Source organism: Equus caballus, chromosome 3 (genome assembly GCF_041296265.1).
Source record: "Equus caballus isolate H_3958 breed thoroughbred chromosome 3, TB-T2T, whole genome shotgun sequence".
Lineage (NCBI taxonomy): Eukaryota > Metazoa > Chordata > Mammalia > Perissodactyla > Equidae > Equus > Equus caballus.
Genome location: NC_091686.1, coordinates 125067295 through 125091191, shown reverse-complemented (window position 1 = coordinate 125091191; position 23897 = coordinate 125067295). Strand labels below are relative to the sequence as shown.

Here is a 23897-nt window from a genome sequence, read left to right as displayed (position 1 = left end):
GGGCTGTTTAAATTCCACCTGCCCTGTGCCTGAGATTCCCCAAGAGAAACCCTAGACTCCCGCTCACACTGTCCCCCCAGGGAGCTGGCCTCTGCTGTGGCCAAGTCACCTGGGGCCTTCACTGTCCTGCAGCAGGGCCCAGGGAAGACCTACCTGGGGGAGCCCGGCACGGGCTCGGTGGGCTGGAGGGTGGCGAGGCACCCGACCTGTCTGTCCTCCAAGGCCAGGGTCTGCTGGCCAGTTGGACCTCCGAGCCCTCTGGCTTCTGTTGGCGGGTGGTGAGTGGGGCGGCAGGGTTCCGGCACAGAGCTGCTGCCCGTAGCTGGGCCGTGGTGGATCTGGCGCTGGCGGGCGGGTAGTGCTCTGTGGGTGGCATCTGACTTCGAGGCTGTGCTGGGTTTGCAGTTAAATTATTTACCCCAAAGGTTGCTGAGTCACAGGTTGCCCCTGACCAGTATTACCTGAGCGGCTAATCCGGGAAGTTGTTCTGTAATCAGAGGCTCACAAATAATTACAATTGTGTGGGCCTCCGAAAGCTCCCAGCCTCCCAGGAGTGGAGGCAGCGGGTGGCTGGAGCAGGATGCCTGGGTTCTCTGGCCCTTGGGGGAGGCAGGAGGCTCAGGAGCCTGGCCAGTCTCAGGTGGGGCACAGGCAGCTTGAGACCCTTCAGGATGACCCTTCACCCCAGAGGGTGGGCAAGGATGGAAGGGGGACCAAGGAAGGAGCTGGTCTCCTTGTCCTGTCCCTGGACCTTCTCTGTCCTGGGGGAGACGGGTCTGATCCATGCTGGAGCACAGGCAAGGGCTGCCTGAGCCAGGTCGGCACTGGGCAGCCACAGCCGCAGCCTCTGTTCTGAGTTCTCACATGGAAAGCCGGCACGAGGCTGCTGTGTGTGTGTGTGTTGACTGCCAAGGGCAAGAGGGCTGTTGGGCATCGAGATACCCTTACCAGCCAGGTGCCCTTGTGCTGTCAGGGTGGCCCTGGGTCTGTCCTTTGAGCCTGACCACCTGGATTCCAGCCCGGGGCTGACCCCTGTGACTGTGGGTAGGTGCCTGGCCTCCACGACAGGTGGCACCTGCCTCATAGGGCTGACCTGAGGGTAAACCATCCCTTTAGATGACTACACGTGCCCACACGTGATAAACTAATGGTGAGCTGTTGTTCTCAAAATGATTATTCAGAACTTGAGGTCCCCAGCTTTAGAATGAAGAAATGAAAGTGAACCTCCGTCCCTGGGTGCTGGAGGAGTGGTGTGTTAAAGGGGGCCCATCCCCTGCGGTCCTGGAGGGGAGGCCCCAGAGGCTGCGGTGGTCCCTTTGGTGGGGCTGGAAGGCGGGGCTGGCCTGGGCACTGTGGGCAGCTGACTCAGCCCTGCTTCTCGTGTCCGCAGGGCCTGCCAGGTGCTGAGTGGGGAGTTAAGATCAATAGCCAGCTGCCCTGCAGAGCCAGCCGGGGCTCTGGGGGCTCCATTGCCCAGGACAGGACAGTGAGATGCTGAGGGGCTCCCATCCAGGCCCCCCCCCTCCCCTCAGCCCGACTTTGAGACCTCTGGAGCCTCCCTGCGCCTGGCTGGGGAAGACCAGGAGCTCCATCCAGGGGCAAAGACGGGAGTGGAAACCCAGGGTGAGGGGGATGGCCAGAGAGTGGGAGCGAGTCCCCACACCTGCAGTGAGGGTGGGGCGTGGACAGGGCCGAGACCCCCCACTGGCCTTTCTCTCTCCAGATCTGGATGACTTAAAGAGTCTGCATTGGGCCCCGAGATCTCACCCTGTCCTGTGGGGTCTGAATCCCCCACCCAGGGCAGAGCCTAGGGCCTCCCCACCCCCTACCCCTTAATGCAGTCCGGCCAGGGACCCACGCGGCTCTGGCGGGGAGCTGTTTACCCAGCCGGGGAGCCATGGTTTACCAGAGCCGCTGGCCAGAGGACAGGGCACGTGGAGTCACAGCAGTCCAGGGCCTCCGGCCCCTCCTCCGGACAGATAAGGTGCACCACCTGGTGTGTGTTTTGGGGGTAGGGCGTTGAGCAGATACTGAGGGGTCAAAGAGTGCTCATCTCAAGGCCTAGCTACTGGCAAAGGGACAGTGGGAGAACTCCCTGAGCAGCTCCTGTGGGCAGAGGTGGGGTTGCCAGGTGGGAGCCTCACTGCCCCCCGGGCCTGGGCCCACTCCCTCGGAGGTCTCCCCAGAGGAGGGGACAGGGCCAGAGCAGTGTGGCACAGAAGCCTGTCCGGTGACAGAGTAGTGGTGGCTGGGTGCAGACCCCCTGGGGCTTGAGGTGTTGTCGTCCGTCCCCCCCACCCCCAGTCCCTCTGCCTGTTTGGCTGCATTGAAAGGAAACATTGTATCTCTACAAGTGAAAAGAGCAGGGTCAGCTCATTCGTCTCCAGGGCCCTGAGGACCAGACCGAGTTTTTTGCGAAAGACCTGCCGCGCACACTCATGCTCCCGGGTCCAGAAAAGGCGGAGGCCCGGTTCGACCTGCCTCTCTCCAGCTGGCCTGACACCCTCCCACCTGCATCCTGGGACCGCGGTTACAGGTCCTCCGGAGCCGCGGGTCTGTGTGTGCCCGCCTCGCGCCCCCGCGCATCTCCCCCGCCGAGCACGCGCGGCCTCTAGCCCGCCCCCTGCTCCGGGAGCGCGCAGCTCGGGTCTCCGCCCCGCGCATCCCTCTCCTGCTCTGCGCACCCTCCAGCGCGCGCTCGGCTCTGCTCCCTGACCACTGGCCTGCGCGGCCCGGTCCTCACCCGCCTGCATGTGCGACTAGGGTCCCTGCCCCGCGCACGCGAGCACTCACCAGGCCCCGGCTCAGCTCCGTCCTTGCGGCGCACGCGCTTCAGGCCTGGGGATGGGGGAGCTCTGGTGCTGCGCGACCGGCCGCCGGCGCGCGGTGAATGAGGCCCTTGTGCAGCTGCCGCGGGCCAGGCCAGGAGCGGGAGGCGACCCCACTGGTGCCTCGCACCCAGGTTCGGCCCCTTGCGAAGGATGGAGAGACTTTCCGGCCTGTCGGTGGCCCAGTCTGCGTCTCAACCCAGGCCTCGCTGCAGGTGGAGTGTCGGGGTGGGCTGTGCCCTTCACCTCGCTGCTCAGCCTCCTCCCTAGCTTAGATCTCTCAACTCCCCCTCCAGCCGGGGCCAAGGCTGAGGGAGACCAAGGCACCCACAGTAGGGCCCAAGGACTGCTCCTCCCGGATCTCTTGGCCTGGAGTCACCCCAGGGTCGGGTCTCCTGGTGCCTGGGGGCAAGTGTACTGGCCCCCAGGGCATCCTTCCTTGCTGAGGCTTGCTGGGCCAGGGTGACAGGCTGGAGATGCCTCCGCTGCTGGGGCGCCACCCCCGACACTGAGCACAGGAGCCGCATTACCCGCGGCCAGCTGTGTGCCTGGCCCAGTGTCAGGATTTGCGGAGAAAGCCGGGTGCCCGCGCCCGTGCCTTCCCTTTCCACGCGGTCACCATCTCCGCGCCTGCCCCCCCACCCCCAACGCACACGCTGTGGGACTTTGGAATCGTCTGCCCGCGCATTTGGTCTTTACCCACGTGCTGGTGAAGCTTGTTTTCTTTGCTACCGCTTGTGACCTTTGGATGGGGGAAAGGTGGTGGCTGGGAAGGGGTGAATCCCCGCAGTGCATCTGCTTGTCTGGCCGCGGAGGGGCCAGCGAGGGCCAGCAGGGTGTGCGGCCAGCCCTGGAGGAGCAGGGGGCCCTGTGCGTGGTGGCTGGATTCAGGCCCCTGCGTGGGCTTTGAAGGCCGGACCTTGTACATAGTGAGGGGTGGGGAAGAGGAGGACCCGGAGCGGGGGCAATGACTTGTCCAGATCTGTGCTGTGTCCAGGGGACAGCGCTGGGCTGGCCAGGCTGTGGCACGGGATGGGGAGACTGACAGACCCGGAGCCTCAGGGCCAGATTCCCCGTGACCCCTCCCCTGCAGCCACACCCGCGGACAAAGCTGGGGCCAGCAGAGGGCGCATGGCAGGCCCTGGCCGTCTGGCCTTCATCCCCAGATCAAGAGGTGGATGGACCACGCCTCCCAGGGGAAGCCCTCAGATCCCCTGCCCCCCACCACCCGCCCACCTGGGCCAGCCCAGGCTCAGTGCTTGCTCCTGCCTACTTCACCCACCCCAGGTCCACCCTCGGGTATCCACTTCCACATGGGCAAATCTGAGACCCAGCTCAATGTCGGCTTCTCCCTGCCCGCCCCTGTGGTGTGCACCCTACCTGCCCATGGCTGAAGCCGAAACCCATGGGCCGTGCTGGACTGCCCTCACCTCCTTACCTCCTAAATCCATCCACTCCAGCTCCTTTCTGTTCTGTGGCCGCCACTCAATCCAGGCACACCACCCCTCCCTGGGGGGCCATCTTCTGGCTCCAGTTAGCCGCCAGAGGGATCTTTTCAAAACATCATGACCATGGCTGAGTGGTAAGTTCACGCTCCGCTTCAGCGGCCCAGGGTTTCGCTGGTTCTGATCCTGGGCGCGGACCTAGCACGGCTCGTCAGGCCACGCTGAGGCGGCGTCCCACATAGCACAACTAGAAGGACCTGCAACTAGAATATACAACTATGTTCTGGGGGGGCTTTGGGGAGAAGAAGGAAAAAAAAGAGATTGGCCAATCTTTAGAAAACAAAATCATGACGAAAGGCAAAACTATGGAGACAGTGGAAAGATCAGGGCTTGGGGCGGCGAGGGCGGACAGGTGGAGCACAGAGGACTTTTCAGGCAGTGACGCTCTCTGTGACACTACAGTGGCGGACACGTGCATTATGCGTCTTTCCAAACCCATAGAAAGTACACCACTGGGAGTGAACCCGACGTCAGCTGTGGATTTGGGGTGACGGACACGTGTCAGTGCAGGTCCAGCCACTGTAACGTGTGCCCCCTCCGGTGGGGATGCTGGTGGTGGGGGAGGCTGTGCCTGTGTCCAGGCAGGGGAATGGGAACTCTCTCTATCCCCTCAATTCTGCTGTAAACCTAAAACTGCTCTAAAAAATTGTCTTAAAAACAAACAAACTAAAGAAGGCATGGCACTGCTCTGGATCCCTCAGAGGGCTCCCCATTTCACCCTGAGTCAGGTCCCTCTGCACCACGGTCACAAGGCCTCATGCAACCTCATCCCTCATGACGCACACCCTTACTCTGACCCAGGTCCACTCGCTGCCTTTCTGCTGCTTGGGTTCCGTGACTTCCTTTCTGCCTCAGGGCCTTTGCAGGGTGGGTCCCGTCTGTCCACCAGGTATTCTCATTGCCGACTTGTGCCATCACCTGATAGATCATCGTAGATGTTACCTGGGCGAGGTCCTCCCTGCCTGGCCTTGTGCTGCTTGTCACACCCTTTGTGGCACGTCTGATGCTCCCAAAGAGTCAAGTAGTCACCCTATGATGCCTGTCCCGTCTGGGATGAGTGCAGGATGGGGAGCCCCGTTCTCCATTTCCTGCCTGTCCATGTTGCCTCTTGGAGTGCAGGGGCGGGGCCAGGATTCTGTTGAGCCAAATCTGGGGCCCTGGCCTATAGGAGGTGCAGAGACACAGGGTGTGGCACCCCCAGGTCTTGCCAGGCTCTGGTCCCACAGCCCCCCACTCCCAGTCAGCTGTCTTCAGGATGCCTTTTCTCCCCTACTCTATGCTGTTGTACCTTTCCCAAGAGACTGCCTGCCGCGACCCACCCCTGGGCTCCAAGCTATTCTGAGGCCCTCAAGGCTTGAGGGTGGGGTTCCAGGACAGGCACACTAGTTCATACTAGGCTAGGAGTGACTGATAGACCTCCATAGTTAGTGTTTTCTAAGGGGAGAGGCCCACTGATGAGTCTGGAGCTGAGTCCTGTGTGGCACCTTACACTCGCTACCTGCTTGAATGTAGCCACAGTTCCAGCCTGGGGCCCACTTTCCCCTGCCCTGACATTGAGTGTTCTACAGGGGGTCGGCTGGAGAGGGCCTGAGCTACAACTTCACCCACCTGGACAGGTACCTGGACCTTCTCAGGGAGAACCAGCTCCTCCCCGGTAAGGTCTGCCCTCTCCCCATGACATGGCCCCTCCGGGTCCTCACTGGCTGCCCGCCCAGGACTGGCCTCAGTGCTGGTGTGGCAGAGCCCAGGCCGGATAGAGCGTGGGTCTTGTGCAGGCGGGGGGACGGGGACATGGCTGCCCTCTTCCATTGCAGGCTTTGAGCTGATGGGCAGCCCGTCTGGACACTTTACCGACTTCGAGGACAAGCAGCAGGTTTTTGAGTGGAAGGACCTGGTCTCCCTCCTGGCCAGAAGATACATCGGTGAGCAGGGCACATGCCCCGGGGGAACCGGGTGGGTGCTTCTGGGCAGGCTCTCTTGTGTCACCTGGGCCGCCTCCCTGGTCTTCTCTGTCATGAACCCGCTGAGCCAGGGCCTCCTGAGATAGGGGAGGGAGGCCAGACAGCTTGGGGGTGGGTGCACATGGAACCAGACACTCCCCATTGCCTCCAAACCCCCAGCCGTGGGTGCCTCCCTGGGAGTGGGGTGGGCTGCACTCCCCTGCCCCAGGGGAGGGGCCCGCAGACAGCAGGACCCCTCTGCAGGTAGGTACGGACTTGCCCATGTCTCCAAGTGGAACTTCGAGACGTGGAACGAGCCAGACCACCACGACTTTGACAACGTGTCCATGACCATGCAAGGTGGGTGTGCCTCTGGGGTCCTGTGGAGCTGAGAGGGGTCTGTGGACCCTCAGGCACCAGGGTGTGGACTCTGCGGCCCCTCCTGCCAGGCTTCTTGAACTACTACGATGCCTGTTCCGAGGGCCTGCGAGTGGCCAGCCCAGCTCTGCGCCTGGGCGGCCCTGGCGACTCCTTCCACCCACCGCCGGCCTCCCCGTTGTGCTGGGCCCTCCTGGAGCACTGTCACCATGGCTCCAACTTCTTCACTGGGGAGCTTGGTGTGCGGCTGGACTACATTGCCCTGCACAAGAAGGTGCGCCCAGGACCCCACCCCTCTGCCCACAGGGGACTGCCCTTTCCTGAGCTGATGCCCACCCAGCACCCCCGCCGCTGGCAGCCCCACACCCCCTCCCCTGCCAGCGGCGGTCCCGCCGTGGCCCTGGCCGTGCTGAGCCTGGGCTGTGCTGCAGGGCGCAGGCAGCTCCATCTACATCCTGGAGCAGGAGAAGGCCACCGTGCGGCAGATACAGCACCTCTTCCCCAGGTTCGCCGACACCCCCATTTACAACGACGAGGCAGACCCGCTCGTGGGCTGGTCCCTGCCGCAGCCGTGGAGGACCGACGTGACCTACGCAGCCATGGTGGTGAAGGTGGGCCCGCCCCCAAGGCCTCTCCACCACAGCGGCCTTCCTCCCGGGGTTGGGGGGTGCGGGGCTGGGGGTGGGTGGCCGTGGTACCAGCCGCTCCTGACGCCCACCCTGCATGCCGGCAGGTCATCGCGCAGCACCAGAACCTGCTGGTAGCCAACGACAGCTCCTCCATCCGATACGCGCTCCTGAGCAATGACAACGCCTTCCTGAGCTACCATCCGCACCCCTTCTCGCAGCGCACGCTCACAGCGCGCTTTCAGGTCAACAACACCCGCCCACCCCACGTGCAGCTGCTGCGCAAGCCGGTGCTCACTGCCATGGGGCTGCTGGCCCTGCTGGGTGAGCCAGCCCTGTGTCCCTGCCTGCTTCCTGCCCACCCGCGCCCGGACGGGAAAGCACAGGCCTCGTGGCACACGCTGCGGCGCGGCCAGGGCAGGCCTCAATGAGCGGGGATGTCCTTCCAGGCCCAGGCAGGGGTGCCCTGCGGGGGTGGGGAAGAACAGGCTTCTGCTCTCCGACCTATTTCTGGTCCCTCCGCTTCCCACTTGCCCCAGCTCAGTGGGCCGCAGAGGCTGTTAGTGGCTGACACCTCCAGTGGAGGTGGACAAACGGTGGGAAGCCAGGTCCTGGGGTGGCAGAGGAGCAGTGACCTCCGCACAGTGACCGCCCCCCACTCCCACCCTGCAGACCGTGAGCAGCTCTGGGCCGAGGTGTCGCAGGCGGGGGCGGTGCTGGACAGCAACCACACAGTGGGTGTCCTGGCAAGCGCGCACCGCCCTGCTGGCCCCGTGGACGCCTGGCGCGCCACGGTGCTGGTCTACGCGAGTGACGACACGCGCGCCCATGCCAACCGCAGTGTTGCCGTGACCCTGCGCCTGCACGGGGTGACCCCGGGCCCGGGTGAGCGGGGTCCCAGGGAGGGGGCTGCAGGGAGGGGTCTTGCTGTGGGGAGCGGGGGTGGGTGGGTGGAGGGAGCTCAGGCAGGGTGGGGCCTGGAAGGGGAGGCCCTGCGAGGCATGGCCCCAGCTCTGGCTCCCCAGGACTCGTCTACGTCACGCTCTACCTGGACAACCGGGTCTGCAGCCCACACACCGAGTGGCAGCGCCTTGGCCGGCCAGTCTTTCCCTCCGCAGAGCAGTTCCGGCGCATGCGCGCGGCCGAGGTCGGCGGGCAGGGTGGGCGAGGCGCGGGCAGGGCAGCTGCCAAGGTTCCAGGGCCCTGAGCTCCTGCCCCTGTCCCCAGGACCCGGTAGCCTCAGCGCCACGCCCCTTCCCCGCCGGCGGCCGCCTGACGCTGCGCCCACAGCTCCCGCTGCCCTCGCTGTTGCTGGTGCACCTGTGCGCGCGCCCTGAGAAGCCGCCAGGCCAGGTGAGTGGCAGCCCCTCCCCATGCCGCTGCCCCTCCCCCCCCCGCCTCTCCCTCCACCACCCCCTCGGTCATGGAGCCTAACCCCCCAGGTGACCCGGCTCCGTGCTCTGCCCCTGACCCGCGGGCAGCTGCTTTTGGTCTGGTCGGATGAGCACGTGGGCTCCAAGTGCGTGAGTGGTCACCATCCTGCCCCACCCTGTCCTGCACTTGCCATGTAGGCGGCTCCCACCCCTGTTGTCACCCACAGCCTCTTCATGCTCCCGTGGCCATGTGGCCACTCCACTGTGCACCCCCCATGCAGGCTGTTCGCCTCTGCTCCTCACCACCCCCTCACTGTGTGCACTGCCGGAGATGGCCCGAGGTCACAGCCTGTCTGATGGGGGTGGGGGCACCTACAGGGGACATTTGCAGGTGGCAGTCAGGCTCCAGCCCTCTCCCCTCACTGTGGCCAGGGACCCGGGAGGGGTCAGGTAGGGGCTGGAAGGAAGAGGGCTCAGGGTGCGCCCAGCCCCCCTGGAGCCCAGCTCTGGCCCTGACCCCCTCTTCCTCCAGGTGTCTGTGGACCTATGAGATCCAGTTCTCCCCAGAGGACAAGGGGTACACTCCCATCAGCAGGAAGCCATCAACTTTCAACCTTTTTGTGTTCAGCCCAGGTGCGCCTGCCCCCACCACACTGGCCTCCGCCACCCCACCCCTGGGCCTCAGTACAGTACCCTGTGGGCTGGGTCCAGGCCTCCTGAAGCCTGGAGTCAGGGGCTTTAGGAGTTTGGGGTGGGTTCAGGGGGGCCTGTGCTCAAGGATGCAGGTGTACCTTTGTGTCTCCAGACACAGTTGTCGTCTCTGGCTTCTACCGGGTTCGAGCTGTGGACTACTGGGCCCGGCCAGGCCCCTTCTCAGACCCTGTGCAGTACCTAGAGGTCCTTGCCACGTGAGGGCCACCACTGCCCAGTGACTGAGCCTGTGCTGACCAGCGGACCCAGCGGCCAGGAGCGGAGGCAGGCTGGACCACCACGGGCCCATCAGCTCGTCTTCAGCTCTGTTTGTCCCCTCCTGTCCACTCACACACCCCCTTAAAGTGCCTTTCCATATGTTGGTCTTGGGGTTGGCCTTTGTGGATGGGCACCGGACAGATGTGCCCGGCTGGAGCAAGGCCTTCTCCACCTCCTTCCCATTCAGAGCGCTCTCCCCGACCTGTGGGGCTGGGGTGGAAGTGGGTTGAGCACAGTCAGGCCTGAGCTCCTCAGGGAGGAGCAGGTCTGGCGTCTCTGGCGTCATTGCTGGGTGCTGCAGACCCTGTTCCCAGCCCTGCCTCTCTACCTGTTCTGCGGAGCTGAGGCTGCGCCGGGGGTGCACCTGGGTCAGGATGGAGCCCAGGGAGGACCCACTTCCTGAGACTGGGGGAAGGTGGAGGGTGGAAGGTAGAGGGGAAGGTGGGGCTTCCAGGCTGCTTGGCCCAGACTGGGCAGCGGCAGAAAAGGCCCACAGTGTCCACTGCGGGCTATGCCCCCGCCGTCATTCTCCTTCCATATCTGGCCCCAGAAGGAAACAGCTGGTGTGCTCAGAGGAGGACAACTTGGGGATGTGTGTAGATATGCGGGCAGGGCAGGAAAGCCACAAGGGGGGCGCAGCAGCCTGGGGCTCCCCCCGCCCCAGAGCAGACGGAGCAGATGAAGGACAAAGGTGAGGAGACGCCACCTGGTGAGGAGTAGAGACCTTGGGCCCAGGGACACAGCCAGCCGGGGGGCGTGCAAGCAGGAGTGGGGCAAGGAGGCCCCCATCCCACTCTCCTCCTTCCACTGCCCTCCGGGGTTGCCCTGGGCTCAGGGTGAGTGTGGGATGTGGACCTGGATGGGCAGATGGAAAACAAGGCCTAGTCGACCCTCTGGCTCCTGCGCACCTGCCGGGTCCATCTGTGTGGAAAGCTCAGGGGCCTCCAAGACCCGCCAGCTGCCTCACCCTGAGTGGGAGGTGTCCATTTGTCACACTCCTATCTGAACCCCAAAGCCAGCACCTGTTCCCCAGCCTCTTTCCCCACGTGGGGCCTCAGGGCTCCGTGCCTCCGTCTTTCTGGGGGCCCCAGTCCTTGTGTGTCTGGGGACCGTTGTTCACTGACGTCACTGCACAGAGGGGCAGTGGGGGTAGCTGGGAGGCCCCCTGGGTTCCGGGCGCTGTCTTCTGCCCCACCATGAAGCCCTGGCCTGGTCGGCTCAGCTCCTGTAAATAAAGACCACAGCCCAGGCGGCGCCAACCACAGACGTTTAGCTCCCCATGGTCTGGCAGCCGGAAGTCCAAGACCAAGGTTGGTTTCTTCTGAGGCCTCTCCGTGGCTCCCAGTGTGTGTCTGCGTCCTGATTGCTTCTCACAAGGACGTCAGTCATGGGATCAGGGCCCACTTGCTTGACCTCATTTGAACCACCCTGTTGAAGACCCTGTCCCTCGTTATGATCACATTCTGAGGTGCTGGGGTTTAGAACTTCAACGTCTGCGTTGGGGGGTACAGCTCAGCCCGTACCAGGCTCTGACCCATTTGTCTGTGGGCTCAGGAGCCGTCGTTGGAGTGGTGAAGTGGCCTCTTCTCCACCTGCTGGTTCAGCGGCCTGAGGACCCCCTATGGTCAGTACTGGGAGGGTGCCCAGGTCCTTCCTCGGACACCAGGGGCTTCACACCCGCCGAGTGGGAGCCACCAGGGCAGCACGGCCGCCCGCTCTGCCCTCCCTCCAGCTCCATGTGTGCTGGCTTTGGGCAAAGCAGCAGTACATTCAGATCTGCGCCTCTGCTGGGTCAGAGCAACCTGTGTAGATGTACCTGCTGCCCCCAACCGAGTCCCAGCACCACACACTGTGCCTCTTGGAAGTGGGCAGTAGGGGGCCTGGCCCCATGGCCTAGTGGTTAAATTTGGCACACTCTGCTTTGGTGGCCTGGGTTCAGTTCCCAGTGTGGACCTACACCACTCGTCAACCATGCTGTGGTGGTGGCTCACATACAAAATATGGGAAGATTGGCACAGATGTTAGCTCAGGGTGAATCTTCCTCAGCAAAGAAAAAGAAGTGGGTGGTATAAGGTAAAACAGCTTACTTCACTTTAAATAGGACATCCCAACATTTCCCAGACCGTCGGATCCCTAAAACCTCCCTAGAGGCTCCTGGATTTCCACAGGGTTTCTCTCCCACCTGCTGTGGGCTCGAGTCTCACTGAGACATCAGGGTCCCTCTCATCCACCCAGTCACCCAGTCCAATTAGCATAAAGTCATGAAGGAACTAGGATCCTCTGGGTCACGTTAAGACAGTGGGAGTGTTGGTGCCATCGAGGCCAACGGTGAAGGGTGCTGACATCCCCGTCATGTGAGGCACGCTGCTGCTGGTTTCTTCCCGCATGGGGATGGGAAAGAAGGTGTTTGCCTGGTGAGCTGTGGCAGGTGCCATGGGCCGATGCCTCCAGTAGATCCGCGTCCGTCCAGTCCTCAGCTGTGATGGGCGTCACTGAGGGTCACGTTGCGGTCCTCTGTCATTCAACACCCAGCTGGCACGTTATATAGAGTACACGGAGGCGGGCCCCTGCATCTGCATAGTTTCTGATGTTGGAACTAATCTCTGCAGTGTCCCAGAAATGTGTTATTTTTGTGTGGCAAGGAGGGACAGGCCCCTGGGATTCCATAATAGCCCTTCCTCCACAGGTCGGGGGACCAATGTGGGGATGCTGCCACTGGGTACATACGAGTGTCCCACTCTACATTCTGGGGTCAAAGCCCTTGGCTCATGGACTCAGGCCAGTGCTTGTCGACTGTCAGGTCCCTCCAGCCCCGTCCCCCCAGTGACGATGGTTTCTAGGTGATGAGTTGGCATCAGTTCAGAGCCATTATCCGAGAACCCCCAGGAGGTCGGGTCTCCTCTCCTCAGGGCAGTACCTGCAAATGGCCACAGGTGCCCCTTAGAGATTTGGGAATATTCGGAGACCGTGTTGTGGGTTCTTCTTCAGGGGACCTGGCCTCCCCCTCTGTCAAGGGCTCTGGCTCCATGAATGGGCTTCAGTCTGGGACCTGGGCACGAGGCCCCAAGCCTCCTACGACGGGCGGTGGCGGAGGACGGCCTGCCAGCCCTATGGTGTTTCCCCCGCACGTGCTTCAGGCAACACTTCTGAAGCTGCTTGCTTGTTTCATTTCTTGGGACCCTGCATGCGATCGGTCATCTCGTGTTTGCTGAGGACCCTTGAGGGTCCATTGTGCAAGAAATGTGAGTCACCTGGGTGTTGTTAAACTCAGGTCTGACTTGCTAGTCTGTCTGGGGTGGGCCTGAGGCTGCATTTCCGACAACAGGTGCTGCTCATCCACACACGGGCACAGCAGGCCCCATGGTGTGCGGGGACATGGCCGCAGGCTGGGTTGAGGCAAGCCCCCAGCCTCCTGACCACTAACTCCACTCCCAGGGGCTCAGGCCTGCCCAGCCCCATGCCCGTCCGTCGCTGCACCCACTGCACCTGCGTGTTCCGTGGTGGAGGTGGCTGCCATGCTGCTCCCTGGCTCCCACAGCACCATCAGGGAGGTCTGGGGTGCATCTTCCTTGGAGAGCCATCCATCATGGCTGTGCTGGGATCTCATCTTCTTTTGCTTCTGGCAACAGAGAAATGGCCAAGGCGCAGACGTGGCAGGCTTTAGCCGGGGGTGGGGTCCCCCAGTGAGGGGACCCGACGGTTTCCATCTCCTGCCTGTCTGTCCTGTGTCCTTCCCAGGTCTCAGGTGCCCCACCCTTCCTTGCTTGTTGCCATTCATCAGCAGACAAGGGCCTCGGGCTGCAGCCTGTAGAACCGGGCCCTGGGCACGGCCCTGTGGCCACGGAGCCCCTGACCCCCACGTGCCCTCGGCTCTCAGCTTCGCCACTTCCCATTCAAGGGAGGAGGAGGGACGCCCAGTCTTCAGAAGCACTGCTGTTGCCGTAGCAACCAGCCCCCTGTCTTCCACCTGCACTTGGCCAGCCTGGTAATTGGAGTAGCTGCGATGCCGGTTCCCACGCACAAGGTCAGCCCTGGGCCCCTCAGATCTGTGAGCCGCCCGATGCCAGAACCCTGTGTGGAGAGTGTGTTCTGGGGCCACTTCTGCTGCTGATGGCCCCACCGGCCAGGGCCCTGGCAGGGAGGACACGCGTCCCAGTGGCCAGAGCTTCAGGGCTGGGCCTGGTTGCAGGGGTGGGTCAGGGAAAGCCCCAGGGAGCCTTGTGCAGGGATTTGGGCCGCGGGGAGGCGGACAATACCCCTCCCAGGCGTGAAGGAGGAAGAGGGCCTGAGACCTCTGACCCCACCACAGACCCCGTCCAGGTTGTGCATAGAACAGACCCAAGCGGAAGCCAAGGCCAGGCAGAGGAGCTGGATGCCTCCACACACCTGGGCCTGACCCCAGCCCAGCACAGGGAGGGGTGGCAGTGGGACTGGGCTCGAGGGCTCAGTGGGGGGCAGAGGAGGAGGGAGAGGAGCCCGGCCTGTCTCAGGGCCACAGGGGAGTCGAGGGGCAGCAGAGAGGGAGGCCGTCCTGAGCCTGGGACCCTCACCTGCAGCCCAGAGTGGGCACGGGGTCAGCTTGGGCAGTGGGGGGTGTGGAGGGAGGGCAGCCCCTGGCCTGATGCAGCCTCGTGAGTGCCCCAGCCTAAGAGAGGCCCTGGGTGCAGCTGTCGGGGTGCGTATACCCCTGCTTAGATGTCACCACGGAGGACAACACCTGCTCTCCCTCTTGGGGTGCAGCCCAAGCACCAGACACCAGGTCAGAAATCCCCCTGGAGCCTCCCGGGCTGGGGCCCAGCTGGGTTGGCACAGGAGAGGGGCCGCCTGTAGGATGGTCTGAGTGGCCCTTCTCACCAGGACCGAGGTGGCTTCAGACAGCCCCGCAAGGTGGCCAGAGCCCCGTTGCCTGCCCTTGTGCCCAGCAGGGCCTGCCTGGGCCTCAGCGCCAGCTCGTAGAGCAGTGGGCCCCCAGGCAAGGTTGTGCATTGGAGCCATGCGGGAGGGGCCCGCGGGTGCCAGCATTGCCCCAGCTCCTGCCTCCAGCCCAGACCACTGCCCTCAGGAGAGCAGCCCTGGGCCGGTGGCAGTGGCAGCCGGGCTTCTCCATCAGGGAGGCTCGTCCACCCATCAGCCTTGGGCAGGATGGCCTGGCCTTGAGCAAGATCCACTCAAGGGTTCAGGGATGAGTGTCTGCAGGGGACCGGGGCCCCATCTCGGCAGGAGTGCTGGTCAGCGCCAGAGCTGGTAGGGCTCTTCTTGGCCTACTGTCCTGTCCAGCAGCCACGCCCACGAGCTCTGGCCACGTCCTGTGACAGCCAGCTGTGAAGCAGGACTGTGTCACCCACACCTGGTGAGCCCCTCGGAAGGAGACTGGCTCTTCTGAGCTCACCCCTCAGAGGGGCTGCCCACCCTAGTGTCTGTGACCGAGAGTCACCCGTAGCACCCCATGGGTCCCTTGAAGAGGAAGGAGTGAGTGGGTCCCGGTCCTTGCAGGCAGTGGGTCAAGAGCAGGTCCGGGAATGAGGCCAGCCTACGCTCTGATGAGGGAAAAGCTCCAGTGAGGTTCTCGAGTTGACAGAGCAGGAGAGGAGGTGAAGCAGAAGAGAGTGCGGTGTGCCTTAATCAGTCTACGGCGCTTTACACCCCACTCAGAGGTTTGCGAACTCACTCAGCAAACACTGATGGAGGGTCTGTGCGCCCGTCAGCCCAGTGGCCTTCCTGACCCCTCCACGGAGGCCTCTCCCTTGTCTTTCTAGCACATCGACCTGGTTTGCCTTTTTAAGAAAATAACACCTTTATGGAGGTACAATTGACACAATAAACGGCACTGTTTAAAACGTACGGTTTGGTACGTGTTGACGTGTTACATCCGTGAAAGCGTGACCACAGTCTGGAGAGTGAACATGCCCCCGGAATCCACCTGCCCCAGGGGGCCCGGAGCTGCTCGATCACTGCAGGATGTTGTGCAAATGGCCTGCTCGGTGCACTCTCCTTCACTGACTTCTTCCGTCAGCATGCTTGTTAGGAGAGTCACATGTGCTGTTCTGAGCGTCTGTAGTTCACCCTTTTATCGCCCCCTGGGCTCTGCTGCATGACACAGAACAGGTGTTTGCCCACTTGCTTGTCGGTGGGCATCTGGGTGGTGTCCAGTTCGGGGTTAGCACAGAGAAAGCTGCCATGAGCATGTGTACAAGTCTGCGTGTGGACGTGCGCCTTCCGTTCTGTTGGGTAAACACCAGGAGTGGGAGGACTGGGTCAGGTGTGTGCTCAGCTTCCACAGACCCTGCTGAGCTGTGGTGCAGGTGGCGGTGCCGTGGTACGCACCACCAGCAGTGTGTGGAAGTTCCAGTCGCCGCACACCCTCCAGCGATGCCTTTTAGATGTTGCTCTTGCATCTAGCTGTCTGCAAAGTGTGCTGCTATTATTGGTCCTAGTGGTTTTTTTCTTGTAGATTCTATAGAATTTTTTGCTTAGATCATTTACGAATCAAGAGTGTTTTACTTCTTTCTTTCCAATCTGAACTGTCTGGAACCTCCAGGACAGCGCTGGAGAGCGGGGCAAGAGTGAGCCCGTGGCTGCTTCTGGCCTCAGGAAAGCGTTAGTCTTCAACGACCACATGTGGTGTTCGCTGTAATGTTTCCGTTGGTGCCTGTATCAAGTTGGAGATGTCCTTCTCCATCCAGCCTAGTTTGCTGAGAGGTGTTTTTCTAAAAATCAGAATGGATGTTGGATTCTGTCCAGGGCTTTTTGTGTGACCATTAAGATAACAGTATGGTCAGTCTTTCCGTTAATATGGTAAGTTACATTGACGATTTCCAAGTGTTAACCCAACTTGCACCCCTGGGATAAACCCCACTTTACTGTCATGTGTAGACTTTTTTTATGTTGTTGAACGTGATTAACTGAAATTACAAACATTTTGCATCTGTGTCGACACATTGTTCCGCAGGCCTCGGTTGTCGTCATGTGGCGTTGGCGTCACAGGAGTGCAGGCTCGGGGCCGCATCCGCACCGCCCCTCCCTCCCTCCCATCCCCAGCGGAGCGCGTGCAGAACGGCTGTCACTTCCTCCTTACGTGTACTGTAGAATCCTCAGTGACGCCATCTGTCAGGAGGTTTTTAACTAAAAACTCAAGTTATTTGATAGATATATTCAGGTTATTGATTCCTTCCAGAGGGAGCTTTGCTAGTTTTTGTTTTTCAGTGAATTTGTCCATTCTGAGCTGTCAAATTTGTTGGCATAAAGTTATTCCTAACATTTCCTGTTACTCTTTTAACGTGTGTCGAATCTGCAGTGATGTCCTCTCTCTCATTTCTAACATCCATAATTTGTGTCTTCTCTCTTTTTCTCCAGATCCATCTGTAAGGGTTCTGTTGATCTTCTCAAAGAACCAGCTTTGGTTCCGTTAATTTTCTTTGCAGTTTTTCTGTTCTCTGTCTCGTTGACTTCAGGCATGACCTTTACTATTCCCCTTCTGCTCACTCTGGGTTTCACTCTTCTCATTTTTCCTCGTTTCTTTGGATGGAATTTGAGGTCACTGATTTGAGACCTGTCCCCTCTGACACAGGTGTTTTAGAGCTATACATTTCTCTCTAAGTACGGCTTTGACTGCATCCCACACTTTTTGATATATTGTCTTTCCATTTCCATTCGGTTCAAAATAATTTTTAATTTTCCTTCTGTTTTCTTCTTCAATACATGGGAAATTAAGAAGTGGATTATTTGGTTTGCTAATATTTGAGGAGTTTTCCAGTTATCTTTTTGTTAGTGATTTCTAATATAATTCCAATGTGATCAGATAACAGTCTTTGCATGACTTGAATTATTTTAAATATTTTGAGACTTGTGCCCCAGAAAATGTTGGACTGTTCTGTAAATATCAATCAGGCCAAGTTAGTTGGTAGTGTTGTCCAAGTCTTCTCTATTCCTCATGGTTTTCTGTCCACTTTTTGAATCAAACATTGGGGAAGGAGCATTGAAACCTCTGAGCATAACTGTGGATCTTCCAGTTTCTCCTGTTCAGGTTTTGCTTTATGGACTTTTATGATCTGTTGGTAGGTGCATGCACATCTAGGGTCATTAAGTGCTTCTGATCATTTTCAGTTTGTTACTATGAAATGACCCTCTTCATTCCTGGTGATCCTTTTGCTCTGAACTCTACTTTGCCTGATATTAATGCAGCCACTCGAGCTGGTTTCTGATTTGTGTCAGCACAATTTATCTTTCCCATCTTTTACTTTTAACCTGTTTATGTCTATATTTGAAGGCGGCATATAGTTGAATCTTGCTTTTATTCCCAATTTATAACTTCTGCCTTTTAACTGGGATGTTTAGATCATTTACATTTAGTGTGATTATTGATATGGTTGGGTTTAAATCTACTATCTTGCTCTTTGTCTCATCTGTTCTTTTCCCCCTCTTTTTCTGCTTTCTTTTGGGATATTATTTTTTTTAAATGTACTCCATTTGTCTCCTTTGTTGCCTTATTAGCTGTAATTCTTGGTTAGGTTATTTGCGTACTTGCTTTGGGATTCACACTATGCGTCTTTCACTTGTCAGTGTCTGTGTCAGGTGGTACCATCGCATCACACGTGTAGTAAGAGAACCTCCCGGCCTTTCTGTGCTTGGGTCGTACACTTTACTTTTTCATGTGATATAGACCTCACAATACATTGTTGTGATTGTTGCTTTAAACAGTTGATTCTCTTTTAAAGAGATTTAAATAAGAGAAGAATGTCCCTGAGAGTAGCTCAGGTAGTTACCATTTCTGGTGCTCTTCATTTCATGTTTCCATCTGGTACCATCGTCCTTCTGCTTGGAGGACGTCCTTTAGCATTCCTTGTGGTATAGATCTGCTGCGGACTAATTCTTCCTGCTGCCTATGTCTGAAAAAGTCCTTATTTCACTTTTGTTTTCAAACGACTTTTGCTAGAAAAGAATAGAGGATGACAGGTTTTCTTTTTTCATTGTTTCCAAGATACTGCTCCACTGTCTTTTTGTTTGCATTATTTCCATTCAACAAGACATCAACAAAACATTCTTTTCTTTGTGTCTGTATACAAAATGTATCTTTTTTACTCTGGATGCTTTTAAACTATTCTCTTTATAACTGGTTTTCAGCATTTTGAAAATGATGGATGTGTGTTGGTGTAGTTTTCTTCGTGTTTCTTGTGCTTAAGTTTTGCTGAGCTCTTGAGAACTGTGGTTTATGTTTTTCATTACATTTGGAAAAATTCTGGCCATTTTTCTTAAAATAGAGTTTTCTTTTCCACCTCTATCTCCTTTCTTTTAGGGACTCAAACTCCACTTGTATCTCACCACTTGAAGTCGCTCCACAGCTCGCTGATGCTTTATTCATTTTCTTCAGTCATTTTTCTCTCTGTGTTTGATTTGGATAGTTTCTACTGCTATGTCTTCAAATTCACTAATCTTTTCTTTTGCAGTGTTGTATTAATTCCATTTAATGTATTCTTTACCTCAGACATTGTAATTTTCATCTTAGGAATTCAATTTGAGAGCCGGCCCTGATGGCCTAGCGGTTAAAGTTGGGCACGCTCCACCTCGGCAGCCCAGGTTCAGTTCCTGGGTGCGGAACCACACCACCTGTCTGTCAGCAGCCATGCTGTGGTGGCTCACAGAGAAGAACCAGAGGAACTTACACCTATACACAACTATGTCCTGGGGCATGGGGTGGGGGGAGGAAAAAGAACGGAGGAAGATTGGCAACACGTGTTAGCTTAGGACAAAACTTACCCTGCAAAAAACAAAACACCAAAAGCCAAAAAAACTTATCCCTTGATCTAAAAAAAAACAAAGAAACTCAACTTGAGGCTTGAAAAAAATCTTCCCTGTCTCTACTTGACATATTCAGTCTTTCCTGTAGCATCTTGAGCATACGAAATACAGTCACAGTAAGTGTGTGTGATGTTCTCATCTACTAATTCTATCATCTTTGTCATTTCTGGGTTAGTTTTGATTGATTCTCCCCCTCAGTATGGGTTGTAATCTCCTTTTCATGCCTAATAAGTTTTGGTTGGATGTCAAATGCTATGTGTTCTACCCTGTTGGGTGCTGGAGAGTCTTGTATTCCTAGAAATATTCTTGCGTTTGTTTCTGGGATGCAGTTAAATTACTAGGAGACTGTGTGGCCCTTTTGGGTCCGTTAAGCTCTGTTGAGCAGACCAGAACTACCGGTGGTCTGGGGTTGATTTTTCCTGCTGCTGAGGTGAGACCCTTCTTTCTGCTCTAACCAGTGCCCCCTGAACCACGAGGTTCTCGACTCTGGCTCTCAGACAGGGCACTGCTCCCCTCGTGTGGGCTCTCATCCTCCCTCCGGTGGCTCTCCCTCCAGCTGGGGCTGGTTTCTTCTCACGCTTGTATCAATTTGTACTCAGTTGAAGCCTTGATGATGAGCCTCTGTGGACCTCCCGGGTTCCATGTCTGCTCAGCTCTCTCCTCTCCAGGACTCTGCCTTGGCCTCCCGGGACTGCCCCTCTGTCCCCTCCACTGGAGGAGGCCTCTAGCTCTGGCTGGGTCCCCATTGTCTGCACCATGGCGTAGAGACTCTCTCCAGGCAGGGAGCATGGACGATCGTGGGGCTCCCCTCATCTGCTTCCCTTCTCTCAAGGACCACCGTCCCTTGTTGGGTGGTGTCCAGTGTCTCGGGTACTGTTTTCACGTATATTACTCTCTGCCTTTTTTTTTTTTCTTTTCGCTATTTCAGGTGAGAGCATGTAAATCTGGTCCCTGTTATGTCATCTGGAGCAGAAGCCTGTGTATCAGCCAGTTTCAATTCCCTGCCAAGCACTGTCCACCACCTGAGGCATTTCTTGTCAGTCCCTACACCTGCCACTAAGATGCCGTCTCTCTGAGGGCGGGGGCCATGTCCTGGCTGTGATGAGAAGACAGCCATTCTGAGTCGCTGCCTCGACGTTGAAGAGGATGACGACCTGCTCACACAGAGTCTGGACGTTCAGAGAAGGACCTGAGCTTAGCATGGCTGCCCCAAGGGCCCTGTGCTTTTCCTGGGCACCTTTTGAAATAACCTCTCAGAGCTGCGCCCTCAGAGTCAGTGACCTCGGCCCCAGCCGCTGTGTAAGCAGTCCGTGCTTGCTGCTCTGCTCTCTGCCTCCTGCTGGCCGGTCGCCTGGGACAGGGGCTCACCCTTCCACGGCTCATTGCACACCTCCCCACCCCGGTTCTGGGATCTGTGGATCATAAATCTGGTGACGCTGCTTCTTCTGTGTGCGTGTATTGAAAGTGCACCTTCAGTGAAAACGACCTGTGGGTTTCACTTCCCCAAAGTGGGAGCCCCTCTGCCTGCTGACCGCGTTGATGGCTGGGCCTCTCGTTCAGCAGGTCGTAATCTGCATACTCTTCATTCACCCTACCAGCTCCTGGTCCCCCCCACACTCGCTGAGCCCTACATCTCCAGCCCCTCGGCCAGTCCGGCCAGAGCGAGGGCTCAGCTGCTCCTGCGTGAATGGTGATCGTGTGAAGAGCAGATGAATACTTCCTGGGGCTCACCTGTGCTGGGCAGGTGGCGGACAGTAGCTCTTGCAATCCCCATGATAATTCTGTGGGATCGGGTTGCTGATGGGGGACTGAGACCTAGAGGTTAGCCAATTGGCCTAAGTGTCTGTTTAAAAGGGGCAGCATTTGAAGTGGTTCCGTGTTCCCAGCCGATTGTCACGAAGGGGCCGTGGGGGCCCGCTGGCTGGAGGACTTCCCGGAGGCGGCGGCCCTGGCTGGGCGGTCCGGCCGGCCAGGCGCCCGCCTTGGCAGGGCCGCGTCCTGCGCCAGAGGCGGGCCGGTCCCGAGCGGCCGGGAGGGCCGAGCCCTGGGCCGCCGCGCCGCGCCTCCGCCAGGGGGCAGCGCGTCCCCGCGCAGGGGGCGGCCGGCGGCGGGGCCCGGGCTGAGATCTCGGGCCGCGCCCCTCAAGCTCGCTCCTCCGCGCGGGCCCCGCCGCGACCTCCCCGCTGCCCGCTTCGCCCCGCACCCGCGCTGGGCCCGCTGCCTGTCTCCGACGCCCCGGGAGCCGCCGCTCGCACACCTGCCCGGGGCGCGCACGCCTGCGGGGGCGTCCCCTTGCCACCCACCCGCCACCCACCACCTGCCGGCCGGCCCGCGCTGCCCCGGCGCCAGCCCGGGGACCTCCCGCCACCGGCCCACTTGGGCCCGCAGCACCTGTCTGTCACCCCAGCACCAGCCCCGCGTCCTCAGGGGGGCCCCAAACCCTGACGGTGGCACCCCCTCACCCAGCTCTCCTCTGCCCAGGGGACATGGCCTGCAAGGCCTCTCCGGTTACGGTCTTCCCAGGAAGGCTTCCTGGAAGAGGGGGCTCCTGAGAGGCTGTTCTAGGCGGGTTCCAGAGGGAACAGCATGGGCAAAGGTCCAGAGGGTGCTGCACGGGGGAGGGAGCTGTAATTTGGCCAGAGTTGGGGGGAATGGACAGGACCCAGGCATCTAGAGCTTCAAGGGTCGTGAGGTTTGTGTAGAGGGCACTGGGGAGCCACAGCAGGATCAGGGTTGTGGTTTAACATGATGACTCTCATTTGAGAGGCGAGCCTAGCCCAGTTGCTCAGGCCAGGGTAAGCAGGGCGGGGGGCGGCGTCAGACAGCCCCTGATGGATGCAAGTGGGGGAGGTGTGGGACCCGTGTGTACAGGGTGCCAAGAAGGGAAAGGACTGGTAGGGCAGTGTGGAGAAAGGACCGCAGGAGAGCTGGCCTCTGCAGCCCGTAGCTTCAGTCCTGGACCTGCCCAGAGCGGCTGGGAAACCTTGGGTAAATTCCTGCCTTCTCTGTGCCTGCATTTCTTCATCTGCACCAGGTGACTTAAGACACCTACCTGGTTGTGAGGATTGAAGGAGGCGCTACGGTGTCGGTCTCTATTATTATTAATGTCCCTGTTTTCCACGATCAGAAGCGGGCGGGGGGTCGGAAGCCTCCAGGTGGGCGGTGGGAATGTGCCCGCCCTCGGCCAAGGGCGCCAGGTAAGCCGGGGCGCCAGAGCAGGGACCTCTGTGCCCCACATTACCCGAGACCAGCCCCTCCCAGAGCCGCTTGGGACAAAGCGGGATCTGGATCGGCCCTCTGCTCCCAACGGCTCGCCGGAGCGCGGCCCTCGAGGCCCGGAAGCGCCCCGCGGCCGTCCACCCCGTTCGCGCGTCCTGGTCCACCAGAAGACGGCCCCGCTGGGGTCGGGGTTGGTCGGAGGTCAGGCGGCCGTGGGCTCCACCAGGGCCAGCGCTGGGGGTGCCACGGGGTGCCCTGAGGCTGGGACCTCTGACGGGGGCGCGCATGGGTGTGGGCGCAGGTGTGGGGTGGGCGCCAGGCGCCCAGCGGTGCACCGGGCCCAGGGGTGGGGCCCGGGGGTGGGGGCGAGGCCGGGAGGGCGGGGGCGGGGCCGGGGCTGGGGCGAGGCCGCGCCTGGGGAGCCACCCGCCCGCGGGCCGCCCGCGCCTCGAGGGTTAAGGCCGGGAGCCCGGCGGGCGGGGCGGGCGCGCGCGGATTGGCGGAAAGTTCGGGCGCGGGGCGGGGCGCGGGGCGGGCCGGGCCGGGCTGGGGCGCGCCGATTGGCGGGAAGTTGTGTCGGGGCGGGGCGCGCGGCGGGCTCGGCGCTCGCTCCGGGAGAGTTGACAAAGCCCCGCAGGGAAGGACGCCTCGCGGCGCGGCGCCCCGGGCCCCTCGCCCCGCCGCCCCGGGCCCCCGGACCCGGACCCCGGCCCCTGGCTCCGGCCGCGCCGCCCCGCGCCCCCGGCGTCCGCCGCGGCCCCCGCCCCGGCCCCAGCCGCCCGCGCCCAGGTAGCGCCGCCCCGTCCCGAGGCCGGGCCCGGGGGCGCGGGGCGGCGGGGTGCGGCGCCCGGGGCGGCGATGACCGCGCAGCGCGCCCCGCGGGCCCGGCCCTGAGCCCCGCCGCCCGCCAGCCCCGCCGAGGTGAGCCCCACCGCGTGAGCCCGCGCCCCCCCGGGGAGCCGACTGGGAGGGCCGGGGTCCCAGGTCCCGGGCGTGGGCGGGGAGGGTCTGGGTCCCCGATCCCCCGCGCGGGGCCTTCGGGCACCGGCACGCGCCGCCGCTGCTCCTGCCCGGCCCGTGGTCCTCCCCGCGCCCCGCCCCCCCGCACCCCACGTGGGCCCCCCCCAGCGCAAATTTGTCCGCTAATGGCGCAGGCGATTATCTGTGGGGCCCCCGGTGTTGTGTGTCCCGCGGGCAGGGCCCGAGCTACAAGCGCCAGGAATCCAGACGGTGTTTGGAGAGGGGGGGCGGCGGGGGAGGCCGG

General features: G+C 60.3%; 3 protein-coding genes and 2 long non-coding RNA genes across 14 annotated transcripts in view; 3 read left to right on the top strand and 2 right to left on the bottom strand.

The window, feature by feature from the left end:
* SLC26A1 (solute carrier family 26 member 1) overlaps positions 1–3529 on the bottom strand; it is an 8642-nt gene extending 5113 nt beyond the window's left edge. The window contains exons 1-2 of one of the 2 annotated variants that reach the window (XM_070264072.1): positions 2794–3529; positions 154–393 (exon numbers count right to left, since the gene is read on the bottom strand). The gene's annotated coding sequence lies outside the window, so the exon portion shown is untranslated. Of the gene's footprint in view, positions 1–153; positions 2549–2793 lie in introns of those variants that run through there. The other variant, XM_014738677.3, reaches the window with a different exon arrangement.
* IDUA (alpha-L-iduronidase) overlaps positions 1–9718 on the top strand; it is a 15857-nt gene extending 6139 nt beyond the window's left edge. For 2 of the 9 annotated variants that reach the window (XR_002807208.2, XR_011437657.1), the window contains 12 exons: positions 5902–5987; positions 6148–6255; positions 6538–6633; positions 6723–6925; positions 7083–7262; positions 7385–7601; positions 7950–8162; positions 8303–8424; positions 8505–8630; positions 8720–8800; positions 9183–9283; positions 9456–9718. Coding sequence is in view for 5 of the 9 variants with exons in the window: in XM_070264073.1 (XP_070120174.1) it covers positions 2982–3043; positions 5902–5987; positions 6148–6255; positions 6538–6633; positions 6723–6925; positions 7083–7262; positions 7385–7601; positions 7950–8162; positions 8303–8424; positions 8505–8630; positions 8720–8796; positions 9183–9283; positions 9456–9562 (1698 nt within the window). In the remaining 4 variants the exon portion in view is untranslated. Of the gene's footprint in view, positions 1–2678; positions 3044–4288; positions 4411–5901; positions 5988–6147; positions 6256–6537; positions 6634–6722; positions 6926–7082; positions 7263–7384; positions 7602–7949; positions 8163–8302; positions 8425–8504; positions 8631–8719; positions 9101–9182; positions 9284–9455 lie in introns of those variants that run through there. The other 7 variants (XM_001917827.6, XM_014738678.3, XM_070264074.1 and 4 more) reach the window with 6 other exon arrangements.
* The window catches only part of LOC138923676 (uncharacterized), an 18988-nt gene continuing 1275 nt past the window's right edge, over positions 6185–23897 (bottom strand). The window contains exon 3 of the long non-coding RNA XR_011437660.1: positions 6185–6371. This is a non-coding gene — a long non-coding RNA (uncharacterized lncRNA). The remainder of the gene's footprint in view (positions 6372–23897) is intronic.
* On the top strand, positions 11903–15460 carry LOC138923675 (uncharacterized). The gene is made up of 2 exons (XR_011437659.1): positions 11903–14969; positions 15113–15460. It is a non-coding gene; the product is annotated as an uncharacterized lncRNA (long non-coding RNA).
* Positions 23419–23897, top strand: part of FGFRL1 (fibroblast growth factor receptor like 1) — a 14393-nt gene continuing 13914 nt past the window's right edge. The window contains exon 1 of the mRNA XM_023638552.2: positions 23419–23554. The gene's annotated coding sequence lies outside the window, so the exon portion shown is untranslated. The remainder of the gene's footprint in view (positions 23555–23897) is intronic.